At 47.1% G+C, this 22,030-nt stretch overlaps 1 protein-coding gene across 1 annotated transcript in view; it reads right to left on the minus strand.

Annotated features, from left to right (window-relative positions):
* KAT7 (lysine acetyltransferase 7) overlaps positions 1 to 12,338 on the minus strand; it is a 31,750-nt gene extending 19,412 nt beyond the window's left edge. The window contains exons 1-2 of the mRNA XM_038754660.1: positions 12,237 to 12,338; positions 946 to 1,093 (exon numbers count right to left, since the gene is read on the minus strand). Of these exons, the coding sequence (XP_038610588.1) occupies positions 946 to 1,093; positions 12,237 to 12,251 (163 nt within the window). The 5' untranslated portion in view covers positions 12,252 to 12,338. The remainder of the gene's footprint in view (positions 1 to 945; positions 1,094 to 12,236) is intronic.
* Positions 12,339 to 22,030: the final 9,692 nt, after the last annotated feature.

Here is a 22,030-nt window from a genome sequence, read left to right on the forward strand (position 1 = left end):
CACCGCCCCGGCTTTCTGCCGCCGGTGCGGAAAGCTTTCTGCCCCGGCCCACGTCATCCCCCAGGCCTGGAATGCCCTCCCTCTGCCCATCCGCCAAGCTAGCTCTCTTCCTCCCTTCAAGGCCCTGCTGAGAGCTCACCTCCTCCAGGAGGCCTTCCCAGACTGAGCCCCTTCTTTCCTCTCCCCCTCGTCCCCCTCTCCATCCCCCCGTCTTACCTCCTTCCCTTCCCCACAGCACCTGTATATATGTATATACGGTTGTACATATTTATTACTCTATTTATTTATTTACTTATTTATTTTGCCTGTACATTTCTATCCTACTTATTTTATTTTGTTGGTATGTTTGGTTCTGTTCTCTGTCTCCCCCTTTTAGACTGTGAGCCCACTGCTGGGTAGGGACTGTCTCTATGTGATGCCAATTTGTACTTCCCAAGCGCTTAGTACAGTGCTCTGCACATAATAAGCGCTCAATAAATACGATTGATTGATTGATGATTGAAAGCCACCAGCCCTGGTTGAAGCCGGCTACTGACTCCCGGCCTCCAGGTCCCCTAAAGACGTCCGCCGGGCAGCTGGCATCCAGGGAGGGCTTCTGCCAGTCCCCGGCAAGCCCCAGGCCTAACCGAGCTGCCGGAGGCCGAGATACGACGTGGCCAGCGGCGACTGTTTTAGACTGTGAGCCCACTGTCGGGTAGGGACCGTCTCTATACGTTGCCAACTTGGACTTCCCAAGCGCTTAGTCCAGTGCTCTGCACACAGTAAGCGCTCGATAAATACGACTGATGATGATGGATGGACTCTAAGCGGCCCCTGGACCAGCTGAGTCCCCTCACGAGGCCCGAGGCTCCTCCCCACCCACCCCCAACCAGCCCCTGACCCCTGAGAGGTGATTTGGGGGGAAAAGAAGGAAGGTAGCGGGGAGGGGGAAAGGGGGCCGGTCACCTTGAGAGCTCTGGCTGAGCCGGGCTGAGGAGCGGGTCACGCGGGCCGACCGCCGGGACGCCCCGTCGCTCTCCGAGCTGTCCGTGTGCTCGAGATCTGTAGAGAAATCGGAATCTTCCGTTCCATCGGAACTACTGCCTGCATTCCTCTGCAACACCACAGAGCCGGACGTTAGCACCGCGAGCGCGACCGCCCGCCCGGCCCCCCCCGCGCTCGCTTCCGATGCCCCGCGGACGGACGGATGCCAAGCCGAGCCCCGCCGAGCCACAGCGAGCGGCCCCTTCCCCGGACTCTCGGAGGAGCCGAGGGGACCCGGCCAACGCCCATCTCCGCCGCTTCATTCATTCAATCATCTTTATAATAATAACAATAATCATGATGATGATAATAATGATGGTACTGGTTAAGCGCTTACTTTGTGCCAAGCGTCGCTCCAAGCGCTGGGGTAGATACCGCGTAATCGGGTTGTCCCACCTGGGGCTCACAGTCTTAATCCCCATTTTACAGATGAGGGAACTGAGGCCCAGAGACATGAAGTGACTTGCCCAAAGTCACACAGCTGACAAGTGGTGGAGGCAGGATTAGAACCTCTGGCTCCCAAGCCCGTGCTTTTCCCACTAAGCCCCGCTGCTTCTTTCCAGAGTGGCTCGGCGGAAAGATCCCGGGCTTTGGAGTCAGAGGTCATGGGTTCAAATCCCGGCTCTGCCAGCTGTCAGCTGTGTGGCTTTGGGCAAGTCACTTCACTTCTCTGAGCCTCAGTTACCTCATCTGGAAAATGGGGACTAAGATTGTGAGCCTCACATGGGACAACCTGATCGTCTTGTATCCTCCCCAGCGCTTAGAACAGTGCTTTGCACATAGTAAGCGCTTAACAAATACCAAAATTATTATTCTTTACTGAACACTTACAGTGCGCAGAACACTGTACTGAGCGCTGGGTGACCCTGGGCAGGCCACTTCACTCCTCGGGGCCTCAGTCCCCTCAGCTGTAAAATGGGGATGACGACCGTGAGCCCCATGGGGGACGGGGACTGTGTCCAATCTGATTAGCTTGGATTCACCCCAGTGCTTAGTACAGTTCCTGGCACATAGTAAGAACAGCGCTTAGTACAGTGCTCTGCACACAGTAAGCGCTCAATAAATACGATTGATGATGATGATAAATACCACGACTATGATTATTGTTTTATATTTAAGCGCAGATTAGCTTCATCTGGATTTACAGATCCCCAGGGAAACCGGAGGCTTGGGGAGGGGAGGTTGAGACCCCAGAGGGTGCAGGATTTGGGGGAGCCGAGCTTCGATAGTCCTACGTCACTCCCCAACCCTCCTTCCGATTTGCTTCTATCCACCCCAGCGCTTAGTACAGGGCCCGGCACATAGTAAGTGCCGAGCAAATGCCATTAAAAATAAATAAATCAATCAGTTTGGGATGCAATGCTCCCGGCAGCGGGGTCGGGGCACCGGGCACGCCGGCTCCTGGGAATGCCAGGCTCAGTTCCATCCCCCCCATCTTACCTCCTTCCCTTCCCCACAGCACCTGTATATATGTATATATGTTTGTACATGTTTGTTACTCTATTTATTTATTTATCTTACTTGTACATATCTATTCTATTTATTTTATTTTGTTAGTATGTTTGGTTCTTGTTCTCTGTCTCCCCCTTTTAGACTGGGAGCCCGCTGTTGGGTAGGGACCGTCTCTATATGTTGCCAACTTGGACTTCCCAAGCGCTTAGTACAGTGCTCTGCACACAGTAAGCGCTCAATAAATACGATTGATGATGATGATCAAGCTCATTCCAGGCAGGGAACGCGGCTGCTGATTCTGTTGCATTGTACTCTCCCCAGCGCTTAGTACAGTAGGGAAGCAGCCAGGCCTAGTGGCAAGAATACAGGCTTGGGAGTCAGAGGGCGTGGGTTCTAATCCCGGCTCCGCCCCTGGTCTGCTGTGTGACCCTGGACAAATCACGTCACTTCTCTGTGCCTTGGTGACCTCATCTGTAAAATGGGGATGAAGGCTGCGAGCCCCATGTGGGACAACCTGATGACCTTGTACCTACCCCAGGGTTTAGGACAGTGCTTGGCAGGTAGTAAGCACTTAAATACTGTAATTATTACTATTATTATTACAGTAAGTGCTTAATACTGTGGATTGACTAGTTGTGCGTGAGCCATCATCATCATCAATCGCATTTATTGAGCGCTTACTGTGTGCAGAGCACTGTACTAAGCGCTTGGGAAGTGCAAGTTGGCAAAAAGTTGAGCAAAGTCCCAGGCGGAGGAGGCCGAGGCTGGACTCTGTTAGCCCCTGCCATCTACCCCATTTGAAAAGAAACAGAACCATCCACCCCCTCTCCATCCCCCGCACCTTACCTCTTTCCCCTCCCCACAGCACCTGTATATATGTATATATGTTTGTATGTATTTATTACTCTATTTATTTTATTTGTACATATTTATTTCTATTTATTTTATGTTGTTAATGTTTTGTTCTCTGTCTCCCCCTTCTAGACTGTGAGCCCACTGTTGGGTAGGGACCGTCTCTAGATGTTGCCAACTTGGACTTCCCAAGTGCTTGGTACAGTGCTCTGCACACAGTAAGCGCTCAGCTGAAAGCTCAATTTATTTTACTTGTACATATTTAGTATTTATTTTATTTTGTTAATATGTTTGGTTTTGTTGTCTGCCTCCCCCTTCTAGACTGTGAGCCCGCTGTCGGGTAGGGACCGTCTCTAGATGTTGCCAACTTGGACTTCCCAAGCGCTTAGTCCAGTGCTCTGCACACAGTAAGCACTCAATAAATACGATTGAATGAATGAACAAATACCATCATTAGTATTATTATAGCTGAAAGCTCTATTTATTTTACTTGTACATATTTACTATTTATTTTATTTTGTTAATATGTTCTGTTTTGCTGTCTGTCTCCCCCTTCTAGACTGTGAGCCCGCTGTCAGGTAGGGACCGTCTCTAGATGTTGCCAACTTGGACTTCCCAAGTGCTTAGTCCAGTGCTCTGCACACAGTAAGCGCTCAATAAATACGATTGAATGAATGAATGAACAAATACCATCATTAGTATTATTATAGCTGAAAGCTCAATTTATTTTACTTGTACATATTTACTATTTATTTTATTTTGTTAATATGTTCTGTTTTGCTGTCTCCCCCTTCTAGACTGTGAGCCCGCTGTCAGGTAGGGACCGTCTCTAGATGTTGCCAACTTGGACTTCCCAAGTGCTTAGTCCAGTGCTCTGCACACAGTAAGCACTCAATAAATACGACTGAATGAATGAATGAATGAATAAATACGATTGAATGAAACAGAACGTGTAGCTCAAAGGTGCTGGGGTCGCTCCTCTGACACCAAGGCCGGGGGAAAAGGCCGAATGTACAAGGGTGACTCCATTTCCCTCTCTGGGATCATCTCTTGCAGTGGCTCCACCTCGGGCTGAGGTTTGGGGGAGGGAGTCGGTCAGTCAGCTGTATTTACTGAGCTCTTTCTTGGTGCAGGGCACTGTACTAAGCCCTTGAAAGAGTAGTAATAATAATAATAATAACAATAACGGTATTTGTTAAGTGCTTCCTATGTGCCAAGCGCTGTTCTTGGATACAAGGTAATCAGGTTGTCCCATGTGGGACTCACGCTTTTAATCCCCATTTTACAGAGGGGGTCACCGAGGCATAGAGAAGTGAAGTGGCTTGCCCAAGGTCACACAGCTGACAAGAAAACCCAGGTCCTCTGACTCTCAAGCCCATGCTCTTCCCACTACATCATGTTGCTTCTCTATACAGTACCCTATGATGATGATATTTGTTAAGCGCTTACTATGTGCCAAGCACTGTTCTAAGTGCTGAGGGGGGATGCAAGATGATCAGGCTGTCCCACATGGGGCTCACAGTCTTAATCCCCATTTTACAGAGGAGGGAACTGAGGCACAGAGAAGTCAAGTGACAGTCTTTTAGACTGTGAGCCCACTGTTGGGTAGGGACCGTCTCTATATGTTGCCAACTTGGACTTCCCAAGCGCTTAGTACAGTGCTTTGCACACAGTAAGCGCTCAATAAATACGACTGATTGCCCAGAGTCACACAGCTGACATGCGTATAGCAGATACATTCCCTGCCCGCAGCGAGCTTCCAGTCTAGAGGGAGGAGCTGGAGGAGGGGAACAGGTAGGGGACGAATAAAGAGAGCCCAAACTCTCGGCTCCTCCGACCGGCAACTAAAATTCCATCCCGGCCTGAAGAAATGCTATAATAATAATTATTATTATTATATTATTATCATCATTATTATTATTATTATTATGGTACTTGTTCTGCGCTTACTATGTGCCAAGCACTGTTTTAAGCACTGGGGTAGATACAAGTTAATTCATTCAATCATATTTATTGAGTGCTTACTGTGTGCAGAGCACTGTACTAAGCATTTGGGAAGTACACGTTGTCAACATATAGAGACCGTCCCTACCCAACAGTGGGCTCACAGTCTAGAAGGGAAAGACAGAGAACAAAACATATTAACAAAATAAAATAATTAGAATAAATATGTACAAATTTGATAAATAAATAGAGTAAATCAGGTGGGACATAGTCCCTGCCTCCTTTGGGGCTCACACTCTTCTGTCAAATGGGGATTAAGGCTGTGAGCCCCACGAGGGACAACCTGATCACCTTGTATCACCCTAGCGCTTAGAACAGTGCTTTGCACATAGTAAGCGCTTAACTAATACCATCGTTATTATTATTATTAATTATTAATCCCCATTTTACAGATGAGGTCATGAGGCCTAGAAGAAGTGGAGTGACTTGCCCAAGATCACACAGCAGACGTACGACAGAGCCGGGATTAGAACCCAGGTCCTTCTGGCTCCCGGGCCTGTGCTTTATCCACTAAGCCACGCTGTTTCTTGATTCTGGGATTCTGATTCCCCTTAGAACAGCGCTTGGCACATAGTAAGCGCTTAACAAATACCATTATTATCATCATCATCTCATTTTCTCCTTGATGATTCCCCAGATTGACCAGGAGACTGGCAGCGTTCCGGGATGACTGTGCCTTGAGGCAGAGGGATGGACGAAATCAATCAATCGTATTTACTGAGCGCTTCCTGTGTGCAGAGCACTGTACTAAGCGCTTGGGAAGTACAAGTTGGCAACCAAATGACCCCCCAGCCAGCTCCGGGCCTGCAACCATTGGAATGGGGGATAACTCACCCTCTTCCCACCCACCCCCGCCCAGGGATGGGGCAGTCACATGCGGGAGCTGGACGGGACTGGCTGCCCGCTGGTCGTGACCGGTGACCGTTCCGGGGGTAATAATGATAATGACGGCATTTGTTAAGCGCTTACTATGTGCTAAGCACTGGTGGCTCAGCATGGAGCCCCCACAGTGGCAGCGCAGGGAGGGATGGAGGTCCAAAGTGGGTATCCCTCAGCCGGGAGTATTTACTGAGGGCCTACTCTGTGCGAAACGCTGCCCTAGCTGCTCTGCACACAGTAAGCGCTCAATAAATACGATTGATGATGATGATGATGATGCAGAGCACTGTACTAAGTGCTTGGGAAATACAAGTTGGCAACACATAGGGACGGTCCCTACCCAACAGCGGGCTCACAGTCTAGAAGGGGGAGACAGAGAACAAAATCAAACATATTAACAAAATAAAATAGAATAGAGATGTACAAGTAAAATAAATAGAGTAATAAATATATACGAACATATATACATCTCATATATATATCTCTTCCTCCCTTCAAGGCCCTGCTGAGAGCTCACCTCCTCCAAGAGGCCTTCCCAGACTGAGCCCCTTCCTTCCTCTCCCCCCATCCCCCTCTCCATCCCCCCTTCTTACCTCCTTCCCTTCCCCACAGCACCTGTATATATGTATATATGTTTGTACAGATTTATTACTCTATTTATTTATTTAACTTGTACATATCTATTCTATTTATTTTATTTTGTTAGTATGTTTGGTTTTGTTCTCTGTCTCCCCCTTCTAGACTGTGAGCCCACTGTTGGGTAGGGACTGTCTCTATATGTTGCCAATTTGTGCTTCCCAAGCGCTTAGTACAGTGCTCTGCACATAGTAAGCGCTCAATAAATACGATTGATTGATTGATTGATTGATACAGGGCCAAGAGGAGTTTTGTGGAGGGAGAACGAGGACGAGCGAGTGGGTTGGCTTGGGAGGAGTTAGAGTGCGAGCAGGGGTGTGGTGGGATTGGAGGGTGGAAAAACAGGAGGGAAACAACGTGGAGCTTAAAGCCAGTAGTCACGGCTTTCCGCTGGATGCCTCCTCCAGACTGTAAGCCCACTGTTGGGTAGGGACCACCTCTATATGTTGCCAACTTGTACTTCCCAAGCGCTTAGTACAGTGCTCTGCACACAGTAAGCGCTCAATAAATAATTGATTGTAAGCTCGTTGGGGGCAGGGATAGTTTAGGGGCTACAGCACGGACCTGGGAATCAGAAGGTCATGGGTTTTAATTCTGCCTCTTCCACTTATCTGCTGGGTGACCTCGGGCAAGTCACTTCACTGTGCCTCAGTTACCTCACCTGTAAAGTGGAGATCGGGACTGTGAGCCCCACATGGGACAGGAAGGGACTGTGTTCAAACCTATTTGCTTGCATCTACCCCATTCATTCATTCAATCGTATTTATTGAGTACAGTACCTGGCACATAGTAAGCGCTTAATCAATCAATCGTATTTATTGAGCGCTTACTGTGTGCAGAGCCCTGTACTAAGTGCTTTGCAAATGCCACAATTACAATTAATGATAGTCACTGTTTATCGTTGCACTGTACTTTCCCAAGCATTTAGTACAGTGCTTTGCATACAGTAAGCACTTAATACACCAATGAAACGCTTAGTACAGTGCTCTGCATGCGGTAAGCATTCAATAAACGTTCTGCTCCCCCAGACTGCGAGCCCATGGTGGGCAGGAATTATCTCTTTATTGCTGTACTGTACTTTCCAAGGGCTTAGTACAGCGCTCTGCACACACTAAGCACTCGATAAATTTAATTGAATGAATGAACAAACATGACTGAATGAATACCAAGGGCAACAACTGGAGGTTTCTGAGGTCTCTAGACTGTGACTTCATTGGGGGCAGGGAATGGGCCTGTTCACTGCAACAGTGTACTGTCCCAAGCGCTTAGCACAGTGTTCTGCACACGGTAAGCGCTCAATAAATACGACTGAATAAATGTGATTGATTGAATGAATGAATAGTACAGTGCCTTGCACATAGTAAGCACTTAAACACCATAATTATTATTATTAGGAGCGGAGGATGGGAAGAACGGCGGAGCCAGACGAAGCCCCTCTTTTCCTCAGCCTCCCTCCCTTCCGCATCACCTCGACTGTCTCTCTTTGCTCTAACCCCCCTCTCCCCGCAGCATTTATACACGTATATATGTATATACCTATAATTCTATTTATTTATCCTGATGCCTCTTTACTTGCTTTGATGTGTATACATTTATAATTCTATTTATTTTAACCCCCCTCTCCCCGCAGCATTTATACACATATATATGTATATATCTATAATTTTATTTATTTATACTGATGCCTCTTTACTTGCTTTGATGTGTATACATTTATAATTCTATTTATTTACACGGATGCCTGGTTTACTTGTTTTGATGTGTACGGTGCCCAGCGCTTAAGAACAGTGTTTGGCACATAGTAAGTACTGAACAAATACCATCGTTTTTATTATAATTCTATGTATTTATATTGATGCCTGTTTAGTTGGTTTGATGTCTGTCTCCCCCTCCTAGACTGTGAGCCTGTTGTGGGCCAGGACTGTCTCTGTTTGGTGCTGTATTGTGCTTTCCAAGGGCTTAGGACAGTGCTCTGCACACAGTCAGTGCTCAATAAGTACAACTGAATGAAGACGATTGAATGATTGAATGACTGAAGAAAGACCATTGAATGACTGAATGACTGAAGACCACTGAATGAATGAATTCATTTATTCTGAGTGAACCCACTTTTTCCTCTCCTCCTCTCCATCCCCCCTGCCCTACCTCCTTCCCCTCCCCACAGCACCTGTATATATGTTTGTACAGGTTTATTACCCTATTTATTTTACTTGCACATATTTACTATTCTATTTATTTTATTAATGATGTGCATCTAGCTTTATTTCTATTTTTTCTGATGACTTGACACCTGTCCACATGCTTTGTTTTGTCATCTGTCTCCCCCTTCTAGACTGTGAGCCCGTTGTTGGGTAGGGACCGTCTCTATATGTTGCCAACTTGTACTTCCCAAGCGCTTAGTACAGTGCTCTGCACACAGTAAGTGCTCAATAAATACGATTGAATGAATGAGTGAATGAAGGCAGACGATTGAGTGAATGAAGGCAGACGACTGAATGAGTGAATGAAGGCAGGCGACTGAATGAGTGAATGAAGGCAGGCGACTGAATGAGTGAATGAAGGCAGGCGACTGAATGAGTGAATGAGGGCAGGCGACTGAATGAGTGAATGAAGGCAGGCGACTGAATGAGTGAATGAAGGCAGGCGACTGAATGAGTGAATGAAGGCAGACGATTGAATGAGTGAATGAAGGCAGACGACTGAATGAGTGAATGAAGGCAGACGATTGAATGAGTGAATGAAGGCAGACGATTGAATGAGTGAATAAAGGTAGACGATTGAATGAGTGAATGAAGGCAGACGATTGAATGAGTGAATGAAGGCAGATGATTGAATGAGTGAATGAAGGCAGACGATTGAATGAGTGAATAAAGGCAGACGATTGAATGAGTGAATAAAGGCAGACGATTGAATGAGTGAATAAAGGCAGACGATTGAATTTCATTCATTCATTCAATCGAATTTATTGAGTGCTTACTGTGTGCAGAGCACTGTACTAAGCGCTTGGGAAGTACAAGGTGGTAACATATAGAGCCAATCCCAATCCAACAGCGGGCTCACACTGAATGAATTGAATGAACTGACGAGAATGGTGATGGAATGAGAAGCAGTGTGGCTCAGTGAGAAGAGTAGGGGCTATGAAGTCAGAGGTCACGGGTTCAAATCCCGCCTCTGCCAATTGTCAGCTGTGTGACTTTGGGCAAGTCACTTCACTTCTCTGGGCCTCAGTTCCCTCATCTGTAAAATGGGGGTGAAGACTGTGAGCCCCACAAGGGACAACCTGATCAGTGCTTTGAACAGTGCTTTGCACATAGTGAGCGCTTAACAAACACCATTATTATTATTATCTAAACAGCTCTGGATCTCCATTCCCTCATCTGTAAAATGAGAATAAATGAGGTTGCCCAGTATCATCCAGCAGGCCAGGGGCAGAGTGGTGATTAGAGCCTGGACCTCTCGCCTCCCAGCCCCATGCTTCTAGACTGTAAGCCCGCTGTTGGGTGGGGACCGTCTCTATATGTTGCCAACTTGGACTTCCCCAGCGCTTAGTACAGTGCTCTACACACAGTAAGCGCTCAGTAGGTACGATTGATTGAATGAATTACCCTGTATTCCCGCAGCACTTAGAACAGTGCTTGGCACATCAATCAATCAATCAATTGTATTTATTGAGCACTTACTGTGTGCAGAGCACTGTACTAAGCGCTTGGGAAGTAAGTTGGCAACATAGTAAGTGCTTAATAATAATGATGGTATTTGTTAAGCGCTTACTATGTGAAAAACACTGTTCTAAGCGCTGAGGGGGATACAAGGTGATCAGGTTGTCCCACGGGGGGCTCACAGTCAATCCCCATTTTACAGATGAGGGAACTGAGGCTCAGAGAAGTTAAGTGACTTGCCCAAGGTCACACAGCAGACGTGTGGCAGAGCTGGGATTCGAACCTATGACCTCTGACTCCAAAGCCCATGCTCTTTCCTCTGAGCCATGCTGCTTAACAAATACCGTGATTATTATTAATAATTATTATTTATTAATATCAATCATATCAATAATTAGTTAATATTAATTAATAATAATCATCGTACTTGTTAAGCTTAACAAATACCATTATTATTAATGAATGAAAATAATGATGATGATGGCATTTGTTAAGCGCTTACTACATGCAAAGCACTGTTCTAAGCGCTGGGGAGGTTACAAGGTGATCAGTTGTGCGCCGGGAAACAATAATAATTATGACGGCATTTGTTAAGCACTTACTACGTGCAAAGCACTGTTCTAAGCGCTGGGGAGATGACAAGGTGATCAGCTGCCCCCCGGGAAACAACAACAACAATAATAATAATGATGGCTTTGTTAAGCGCTTACTATGTGCAAAGCACTGTTCTAAGCGCTGGGGAGGTTACAAGGTGATCAGTTGTCCTGTATATATGTATATCCTGTATATATGGTTGTACATATTTATTACTCTATTTATTTATTTGTGTATTTTACTTGTACATTTCTATCCTATTTATTTTATTTTGTTGGTATGTTTGGTTTTGTTCTCCGTCTCCCCCTTTTAGACTGTGAGCCCACTGTTGGGTAGGGACTGTCTCTAGGTGTTGCCAATTTGTACTTCCCAAGCGCTTAGTACAGTGCTCTGCACATAGTAAGCTTTCAATAAATACGATTGATTGATTGACTGATTGTCCCCTGGGAAACAACAATAATAATAATAATTATTATATATAATAATATATAATTATAATAATAATAATGGAATTTGTTAAGCGCTATGTGCCAAGCACTGTTGTAAGCGCTGAAAGAATGAATAAATACGATTGAAAGAAGGAATAAATACGATTGAAGAAATGAATGGATCCGCAGCCCGCAAATCCCGCCGCTTTGTTGCGGCCCCTCCCAGGGCGGGACGCGGGGCAGGGCCAGCCAATCAGCGTCCCCCACCGGAGGGGAGCCGGCCAATAGGAGCCCGGCGAAGCGCGGGCAGCCGGGAGCCGCGAGTGACTGACGGCGCCGCCCCGCCAATCAGGAGCGGAGGGAGCGCTCTCCCCAGCCAATCGGGGCGCCGCTTTCCCGGGCCCGCCCGCCGCCCCCCGCCCGCAGGGAGGAGACCGTTGGGCGCGGACGGGCGGGGACGGCAGCCAATCAGATCCCCCGGCGGCGCCCGGCCGGCCAATAGGAGCCCAGAGAGCCGAGCAGAGGGCGGGAACAGCGCGAGCGGAGGCCGAGGCCCGGGCCGGGCCCGCATTTTCCCGCCGCGTTGGGGCCGGGGAAGGGGCTCCCGGGCCGGGCTTGGGGGAGCGGGAAGCGGCGGTCACCGAGCAGCAAGCGTTGCTTCCCCCACCTTCCCCCCCTCCGACAACCCGCCGACCTCCCGCTTTCTCACCTTCCTCCTCGGCATCGCCGGCGGCTGCGGCCCGGCGTTTCCGACGCGGGCGGCGGCGGTGGCTCCGGTGGACTCCGTGGCGGCCTCTTTTCAGGGTCCCAACGCTGAGGACGGTCCCAGGTCCCCTCCTGCCTCGCAGCGTCTCGGGCGTGGTGCGCATGCGTCGCGGGCCGAGGCGCCTTCCCCTCACTTCCGGCCGCTCGCCCCGTCACGTGGCGCGGCCCGGCGAATGGCCAGCTCGGACGGGGGCCTGAAGCCGCGGTCGCCATCTTGGGCTCGGGCAAGGCCCGCCCGGCGAGGCCGGAAGGCGGGGGCGGCCATCTTAGGTGAGGGCAGGGAGCCATTAAGGTGCAGGGCACTGAGGCACCGTGCTGCCATTTTGGTTTTGGGCAAGGACCCTTTCCTGCCCATTGCCATCGAAGGAGGAAATTCCCAGAATCCACCGCTCTTCTCGAATTTAACCTTACAGTCGCCTGTGTGGCCTTCAGGGATGTCATCGGCCTGGGCACAGTATATCCAAGTTGGAAATCAATCAATCAATCGTATTTATTGAGCAATTACTGTGTGCAGAGCACTGTACTAAGCGCTTGGGAAGTACAAGTTGGCAACATATAGAGACAGTCCCTACCCAACAGTGGGCTCACAGTCTAAAAAAAATGTCCGGCCCACAGGAGTCAGATTGTGGTTGAAAGGGCCAAACTTGCACCACTGAGGAAAATCAAATTCACAAGCCAGGGTGTTGCTAGATTGGATTGCTAGAGCTTATCAATCAATCAATCGTATTTATTGAGCGCTTACTGTGTGCAGAACACTGTACTAAGCGCTTGGGAAGTACAAGTTGGCAACATATAGAGACAGTCCCTACCCAACAGTGGGCTCACAGTCTAAAAAAAATGTCCGGCCCACAGGAGTCAGATTGTGGTTGAAAGGGCCAAACTTGCACCACTGAGGAAAATCAAATTCACAAGCCAGGGTGTTGCTAGATTGGATTGCTAGAGCTTATCAATCAATCCATCGTATTTATTGAGCGCTTACTGTGTGCAGAACACTGGACTAAGCGCTTGGGAAGTACAAGTTGGCAACATATAGAGGCAGTCCCAACCCAACAGTGGGCTCACAGTCTAAAAAATTGTCCGGCCCACAGAAGTCAGATTGTGGTTGAAACGGCCAAACTTGCACCACTGAGGAAAATCAAATTCACAAGCCAGGGTGCTGCTAGATTGGATTGCTAGAGCTTATCAATCATCAATCAATCAATCATATTTATTGAGCACTTACTGTGTGCAGAGCACTGGACTAAGCGCTTGGGAAGTACAAGTTGGCAACATATAGAGGCAGTCCCTACCCAACAGTGGGCTCACAGTCTAGAAGGCTTAAATTAATTCACTAATGTTGGTATTTGTTGAGCGCTTACTATGTGCCAAGGACTGATCTAAACGCTGGGGGAATACAGGGTAATCAGATCTGTCCTACGTGGGGCTCACAATCTTAATCCCTGTTTTAATAATAATAATAATGGCATTTATTAAGCACTTTCTATGTGCAAAGCACTGTTCTAAGCCCTGGGGAGGTTACAAGGTGATCAGGTTGTCCCCCAGGGGGCTCACGGCCTTAATCCCCATTGTACAGTTGAGGTAACTGAGGCACAGAGAAGTTAAGTGACTTGCCCAAAGTCACACAGCTAAATTGCGGAGCTGGGGTTTGAACCCATGACCTCTGACTCCAAAGCCCGCGCTCTTTCCTCGGAGGCACAGAGAAGTGAAGTGACTTGCCCAAAGTCACAGGTCTTAAAGGGACCTAAAGGGTGGAGAGTCATCTTGAGAAGCAGCGTGGCTTAGTGGAAAGAGCCCGGGCTTGGGAGTCAGAGGTCGTGGGTTCTAATCCCATGGGGATTAGGACTGTGAGCCCCCTCCGTGGGACAACCTCATCACCTTGTAACCTCCCCAGCGCTTAGAACAGTACTTTGCACATAGTAAATGACATGCAAATTCATAAATGAAATGACACGCAAATTTGTGAAACGTTCCATATTTTTCTTTGTGCAGAAACGCCCTGGGAATGTTACTCCACTCTTCAAAAATCTCCGGTGGCTACCAGTCAACCTACACATCAAGCAAAAACTCCTCACCCTGGGCTTCAAGGCTGTCCATCCATCCATCCCCTGGCCCCCTCCTCCCTCCCCTCCCTTCTGTCCTTGTCCATCGCAGCCCGCACCCTCCGCTCCTCCGCCGCGAATCTCCTCACCGTTAGGCCTCGTTCTCGCCTGTTCCGCCATCGACCCCCGGCCCATGTCCTCCCCTGGCCTGGAATGCCCTCCCTCCGCTCATCCGCCAAGCTAGCTCTCTTCTTCCCTTCAAGGCCCTACTGAGAGCTCACCTCCTCCAGGAGGCCTTCCCAGACTGAGCCCCCTTTTTCCTCTCCTCCTCCCCATCCCCCCCGCCCTACCTCCTTCCCCTCCCCGCAGCACCTGTATATATGTTTGTACAGATTTATTACTCTATTTTACTTGTACATATTTACTATTCTATTTATTTTGTTAATGATGTTCTTCTAGCTTTACTTCTATTTATTCTGAAGACTTGACACCTGTCCACATGTTTTGTTGTCTGTCTCCCCCTTCTAGACTGTGAGACCACTGTTGGGTAGGGATCGTCTCTATATGTTGCCAACTAGTACTTCCCAAGCGCTTAGTCCAGTGCTCTGCACACAGTAAGCACTCAATAAATGCAATTGAATGAATAAATGAATGAATATTAAGCGCTTAATAAATGCCATCATTATTATTATTATTATTATTATTATTATTATCCCGGCTCTGCCACCGATTAGCTGTGTGACTTTGGCCAAGTCGCTTAATTTCTCGGTGTGAGCCCCACGTGGGACAACCTGATCACCTTGTATCTACCCCAGTGTGTAGAACAGTGCTTGGCACATTGTAAGCTCTTAACAAGTGCCATCATTATTATTATTATTAATCCCGGTCCTGCCACTTGTCAGCTGTGTGACTTTGGGCAAGTCACTTCATTTCTCTGGGCCTCAGTTGCCTCATCTGGAAAATGGGGTTTAACATTGTGAGCCCCCCGTGGGACAACCTGATTACCTTGTATTTCCGCCCCCCCCGCCCCCCTCGCACTTAGAACAGTGCCTGGCACATAGTAAGCGCTTAGCAAATACAATCATTATTATTATTATTATTATTATCTAGATTAGTCCCTTGCCTTGAGAAGCAGCACAGTGTAGTGGATAGAGAACGGGCCTGGGAATCGGAAGGTCATGGGTTCTAATCCCTCTTCCTCCACTTGTCTGCTGTGTGTGACCTTGGGCAAGCCACTTCGCTTTTCTGGGCCTCGGCTACCTCATCTGTAGTGTGGGTGTGAAGACTGTGAGCTCCATCCCCTCCCCACAGCACTTGTATATATTTGTACAGATTTATTACTCTATTTACTTTACTTGTACATATTTACTACTCTATTTATTTTATTAATGATGTGTATATGGCTATAATTCTATTTATTCTAACGATTTTGACACCTGTCTACATGTTTTGTTTTGTTGCCTGTCTCCCCCTTCTAGACTGTGAGCCTGTTGTTGGGTAGGGACCGTCTCTATATGCTGCCGACTTGTACTTCCCAAGCGCTTAGTCCAGTGCTCTGCACACAGTAAGTGCTCAATAAATACAATTGAATGGATGAAATAGGGGACAGGGAACGTGTCCAATCTGATTACCTTGTATTCATTCAATTGTATTTATATTTGTATCTACCCCAGTGCTTTAAACAGTACTTGGGACATATTAAGTGCTTAGCAAATGCCATAGTTATTATTAAGTCACTTCACTGGGCCTCGGTTACCTCATCTGTAAAATGGGGATTGAGACTGTGAGTCCCACCTGGGGACAGGGACTGTGTTCAACTCCATTTGCTTGTATGTATTTATTTATTTTGCCTGTACATATTTTACCTGTACATATCCTATTTATTTTATTTTGTTGGTATGTTTGGTTTTGTTCTCTGTCTCCCCCTTTTAGACTGTGAGCCCACTGTTGGGTAGGGACTGTCTCTATATGTTGCCAACTTGTACTTCCCAAGTGCTTAGTACAGTGCTCTGCACACAGTAAGTGCTCAATAAGTACGATTGATTGATTGATTGATTGATTGATTGTATCCACCCCACTACTTAGTACAGGGCCTGGTACATAGTAAGCACTAAATGAATACCATTATTATTATTATTGTAATTATTCAAAGAGGGGACTAATCAGAGGGCTAATTCTTCGTTAATTAATACAAGCATATCACTAAGTGCTTGGGAGAGACCAATACAGCATAGTTGGTAGGCAGGTTCCCTACCCAGAGTGAACTGACTGTCTACAGGGACCTCGTCCCCCTCTCCATCCCCCCATCTTACCTCCTTCCCTTCCCCACAGCACCTGTATATATGTATATATGCTTGTACATATCTATTACTCTATTTATTTATTTTATTTTACTTGTACATATCTATTCTATTTATTTTATTTGTTAGTATGTTTGGTTTTGTCCTCTGTCTTCCCCTTTTAGACTGTGAGCCCACTGTCGGGTAGGGACCGTCTCTATATGTTGCCAACTTGTACTTCCCAAGCACTTAGTACAGTGCTCTGCACACAGTAAGCGCTCAATAAATACGATTGATGATGATGACGATGATGATGATGAAGCCCTGGGCTAATACCTCTTGTTCTGCGTTTCCTTCCACTGAAAGTAAGGTAGTTCCTCCTTGTGTCCACCCCCAATCCTCCCCTTATCTATTTAAATCACTTTCAAAATGATAATCATGGTATTTATTAATCACTCCCGATGATCATGGTATTTATTAATCACTTCTTTCATTCATTCAATCCTATTTATTGAGCTTACTGCACCCAGAGCACTGTACTAAATGCTTGGGAAAGTACAATATAGCAATAAAGAGAGGCAGTCCCTGCCCACAGTGGGCTAACAGTCTAGGGGGATGCACTTGCTAGATGGCAAGCACTGTACTAAGCGATGAAGTCGAGTCAAGATAATCAGGTCAGTCAAAGTACCTGTCCCACACAGGTACTCACAGACTAAGCAGGAGGAAGAAGAGATTTAACAGATAAGGGAACCTCACCTCGATTCCCTCCTACAACACAGCCCGCACACTTCGCTTCTGCACATAGTAAGCGCACAGTGCTCTGCACATAGTAAGCTCTCAATAAATACGATTGATTGATTCTGTAATGCCAGCCTACTCACTGTACCTCCATCTCCTCTATCTCGCCACTGACCCCCCTCCCACATCCTGGCTCTAGCCTGAAACGCCCTCCCTCTTCCTTTCTAACAGAATAATTCCTCTCCCCATCTTCAAAACCTTATTGAAGGCACAAATAATAATAATAATAATAATGATGATGGCATTTATTAAGCGCTTACTATGTGCAAACTTACTATGTACTATGTGAGCCCCTTCTTTCCTCTCCCCCTCGTCCCCCTCTCCATCCCCCCGTCTTACCTCCTTCCCTTCCCCACAGCACCTGTATATATGTATATATGGTTGTACATATTTATTACTTTATTTATTTATTTTACTTGTATATTTCTATCCTATTTATTTTATTTTGTTGGTATGTTTGGTTCTGTTCTCTGTCTCCCCCTTTTAGACTGTGAGCCCACTGTTGGGTAGGGACTGTCTCTATGTGTTGCCAATTTGTACTTCCCAAGCGCTTAGTGCAGTGCTCTGCACATAGTAAGCGCTCAATAAATATGATTGATTGATTGATTGATTGCAAAGCACTGTTCTAAGCGCTGGGGTAGATACAAGGTAATCAAGTTGTCCCACGGGGGGCTCACAGACTTAATCCCCTTTTTTCCAGATGAGGGAACTGAGGCCCAGAGAAGTGAAGTGACTTGCCCAGAGTCACCCAGCTGACAAGTGGCGGAGCCGGGATTTGAGCCCATGACCTCTGACTCCAAAGCCCGGGCTCTTTCCACTGAGCCACGCTGCTTCTCCAAATCTTCCAAGATGCCTTCCTGGACTAAACCCCCTTGTCCTTTTCTCTCACTCCCTTCTGCGTTACCCTGATTGGCTCCCTTTATAATAATAATAATAATAATGATGGTTTTTATTAAGCACTTACTATGTGCAAAGCACTGTTCTAAGCACTGGGGAGGTTACAAGGTGATCAGGTTGTCCCATGGTGGGCTCACAGTCTTAATCCCCATTTTACAGATGGTGTAACTGAGGCACGGAAAAGTTAAGTGACTTGCCCAAAGTCACACAGCTGACAATTGGCGGAGCCGGGATTTGAACCCATGACCTCTGACTCCAAAGCCCGGGCTCTTTCCACTGAGCCACGCTGCTTCTTTATTCGCCCTCCCCTCAGTCCCACAGCACTTCTGTACAGATCCATAACTTATTTATTTATACTAATGTCTGTCTCCCCCTCTAGAATGTAAGCTCATTGTGGGCAGGGAATGCGTCTGTCATATTGTACTCTCTCAAGCGCTTAGTACAGCGTTCAGCACGCTTCACATCATCTCGTTACTCTCCTAATACAACCCAGCCCACGCACTTGGCTCTTTTAATTTTAGCTCGATCCCATCTATCTCACCGCTGACCCCTGGCCCACGTCCCGCCTCTGGCCTGGAACGCTCTTCCTCTTCATATCCGACAGACAATGACTCTCCCCGCCATTCAAAGCCTTATTGAATAATAATAATGATAATGGCATTTATTAAGCGCTTACTATGTGCAAAGCACTGTTCTAAGCGCTGAAGGTGGGCTTATTGAAGGCCCACCTCCTCCAAGAGGCCTTCCCTGACTAAGCCCTCCTTTCCTCTTCTCCCACTCCCTTCTGCGTCGCCGTGACTCGCTCCCTTTGTTCATCCCCACTCCCGGCCCCACAGCACTTTTGTACGTATCTGTAATTTCATTTATACTAATGTCTTTCTCCCTCTCTAGACTGTAAGTTTGTTTGGGGGCAGAGAATGTGTCTGTTTTGTTTTTGTATTGTACTCTCCCCAACACTTAGTGCACAGTACTCTGTACACAGTAAGCGCTCAATAAATACAATTAACTGACCATACCTCCTGACCAAGGCCCTACTGAGAGCTCACCTCCTCCAGGAGGCCTTCCCAGACAGAGCCCCTTCCTTCCTCTCCCCCTCGTCCCCCTCTCCATTCCCCCCATCTTGCCTCCTTCCCTTCCCCACAGCACCTGTATATATGTATATATGGTTGTACATACTTCTCACTCTATTTTACTTGTACATATCTATCCTATTCATTTTATTTTGTTAGTAAGTTTGGTTTTGTTCTCTGTCTTCCCCTTTTAGACTGTGAGCCCACTGTTGGGTAGGGACTGTCTCTATATGTTGCCAACTTGTACTTCCCAAACGCTTAGTACAGTGCTCTGCACACAGTAAGCACTCAATAAATGCGATTGATTGATTGATTGATTGCAGAGTAGGGCAGAGTGGTGATTTGTCAGATGTGACTTCCTCTCTAGAATGTAAGCTCACTGTGAGGTACTGTCTCTATATGTTGCCAACTTGTACTTCCCAAGCGCTTAGTACAGTGCTCTGCACACAGTAAGCGCTCAATAAATACGATTGATTGATTGATTGATTGCAGAGTAGGGCAGAGTGGTGATTTGTCAGACGTGACTTCCTCTCTAGAATGTAAGCTCACTGTGGGAAGGGAACGACTGTTGGATTGTACTCTCCCAAGCGCTTGGCATAGTGCTCTGCACCCAGTAAGCGGGGTTCAGTGACAAGAGCCCGGGCTTGGGAGTCAGAGGTCATGGGTTCTAATCCCAGCTCTGCCACTTGTCAGCTGTGTGACTTCGGGCAAGTCACTTCACTTCTCTGGGCCTCAGTTCCCTCATCGGTAAAATGGGGATGAAGACTGTGAGCCCCACGTGGGACACATGGCTCCCCAGACTGAGCCCCTTCCTTCCTCTCCCCCTCGTCCCCCTCTCCATCCCCCCACCTTACCTCCTTCCCTTCCCCACAGCACCTGTATATATGTATATATGTTTGTACAGATTTATTACTCTATTTATTTATTTATTTATTTATTTATCTTACTTGTACATGGCTATTCTATTTATTTTATTTTGTTAGTATGTTTGGTTTTGTTCTCTGTCTCCTCCTTTTCGACTGTGAGCCCACTGTTGGGTAGGGACTGTCTCTAGATGTTGCCAATTTGTACTTCCCAAGCGCTTAGTCCAGTGCTCTGCACCTAGTAAGCGCTCAATAAATACGATTGATGATGATGACAACCTTGATTACCTTGTATCCCCCCCCCCCAGCGCTTAGAAGAGTGCTTGGCACATAGTAAGCGCTTAACAAATACTAGCATTATTAGTATTATTAAGTGCTCAATAAATATGATTGATTGATTGATACTTTGGAGAGTTCCAGGCCAGAGGGAGGGTGTGGGCAAAATGTTGGCGGTGAGATAGACGAGATCGAAGTATAGTGAGTAAATTGGCATAGAGGAGTGAAATGTGTGGGCTGGGTTGTAGTAAGATATCAGTGAAGTGAGCTAGGAAGGGTTTATTTATTTACTTGTTTGTTTATATTAATATCTGTGTCCCCCTCTAGGCTGTAAGCTCATTATGGGCAGAGAATGTGTCTGTTTTTTGTTATATAATAATAATAATAATAATAATAATAATAATAATAGCATTTATTAAGTGCTTACTATGTGCAAAGCACTGTTCTAAGCGCTGGGGAGGGTACAAGGTGATGAGGTTGTCCCATGGAGGGCTCACAGTCTTAATCCCCATTTTCCAGATGAGGGAACTAGGGCCCAGAGAAGTGAAGTGACTTGCCCAAAGTCACACAGCTGACAAGCGGCGGAGCCGGGACCTGAACCCATGACCTCTGACTCCAAAGCCCGGGCTCTTTCCACTGAGCCACGCTGCTTCTCAAGCTAATATCGTCTTCAAATTTTGGCTTCAAAGCTGTCCATCCCCTCACCCGCTTCTTGCCTCTCCTCCCTTCTCTCCTTCTCATTCATTCATTGATTCATTCACTCAATCGTATTTATTGAGCGCTTACTATGTGTAAAGCACTGTTCTAAGCGCTGGGGAGGGTACAAGGTGATGAGGTTGTCCCATGGAGTGCTCACAGTCTTAATCCCCATTTTCCAGATGAGGGAACTGGGGCCCAGAGAAGTGAAGTGACTTGCCCAAAGTCACATAGCTGACGGGTGGCGGAGCCAGGATTTGAACCCATGACCTCTGACTCCAAAGCCCGGGCTCTTTCCACTGAGCCACACTGCTTCTCAAGCTAATATCGTCTTCAAATTTTGGCTTCAAAGCTGTCCATCCCCTCACCCGCTTCTTACCTCTCCTCCCTTCTCTCCTTCTCATTCATTCATTGATTCATTCACTCAATCGTATTTATTGAGCGCTTACTATGTGTAAAGCACTGTACTAAGCACTGGGGAGGTTACAAGGTGATGAGGTTGTCCCACGGAGGGCTCACAGTCTTAATCCCCATTTTACAGATGAGGGAACTGAGGCCTAGAGAAGTGAAGTGACTTGCCCAAAGTCACATAGCTGACGGGTGGCGGAGCTGGGATTTGAACCCATGACCTCTGACTCCAAAGCCCGGGCTCTTTCCACTGAGCCACGCTGCTTCTCAAGCTAATATTGGCTTCAAATATTGGCTTCAAAGCTGTCCATCCCCTCACCCGCTTCTTACCTCCCCTCCCTTCTCTCCTTCTCATTCATTCATTCACTCAATCATATTTATTGAGTGCTTACTGTGCGCAGAGCACTGTACT

Source organism: Tachyglossus aculeatus, chromosome 11, assembly GCF_015852505.1.
Source record: "Tachyglossus aculeatus isolate mTacAcu1 chromosome 11, mTacAcu1.pri, whole genome shotgun sequence".
NCBI classification, from domain to species: Eukaryota; Metazoa; Chordata; class Mammalia; order Monotremata; family Tachyglossidae; genus Tachyglossus; species Tachyglossus aculeatus.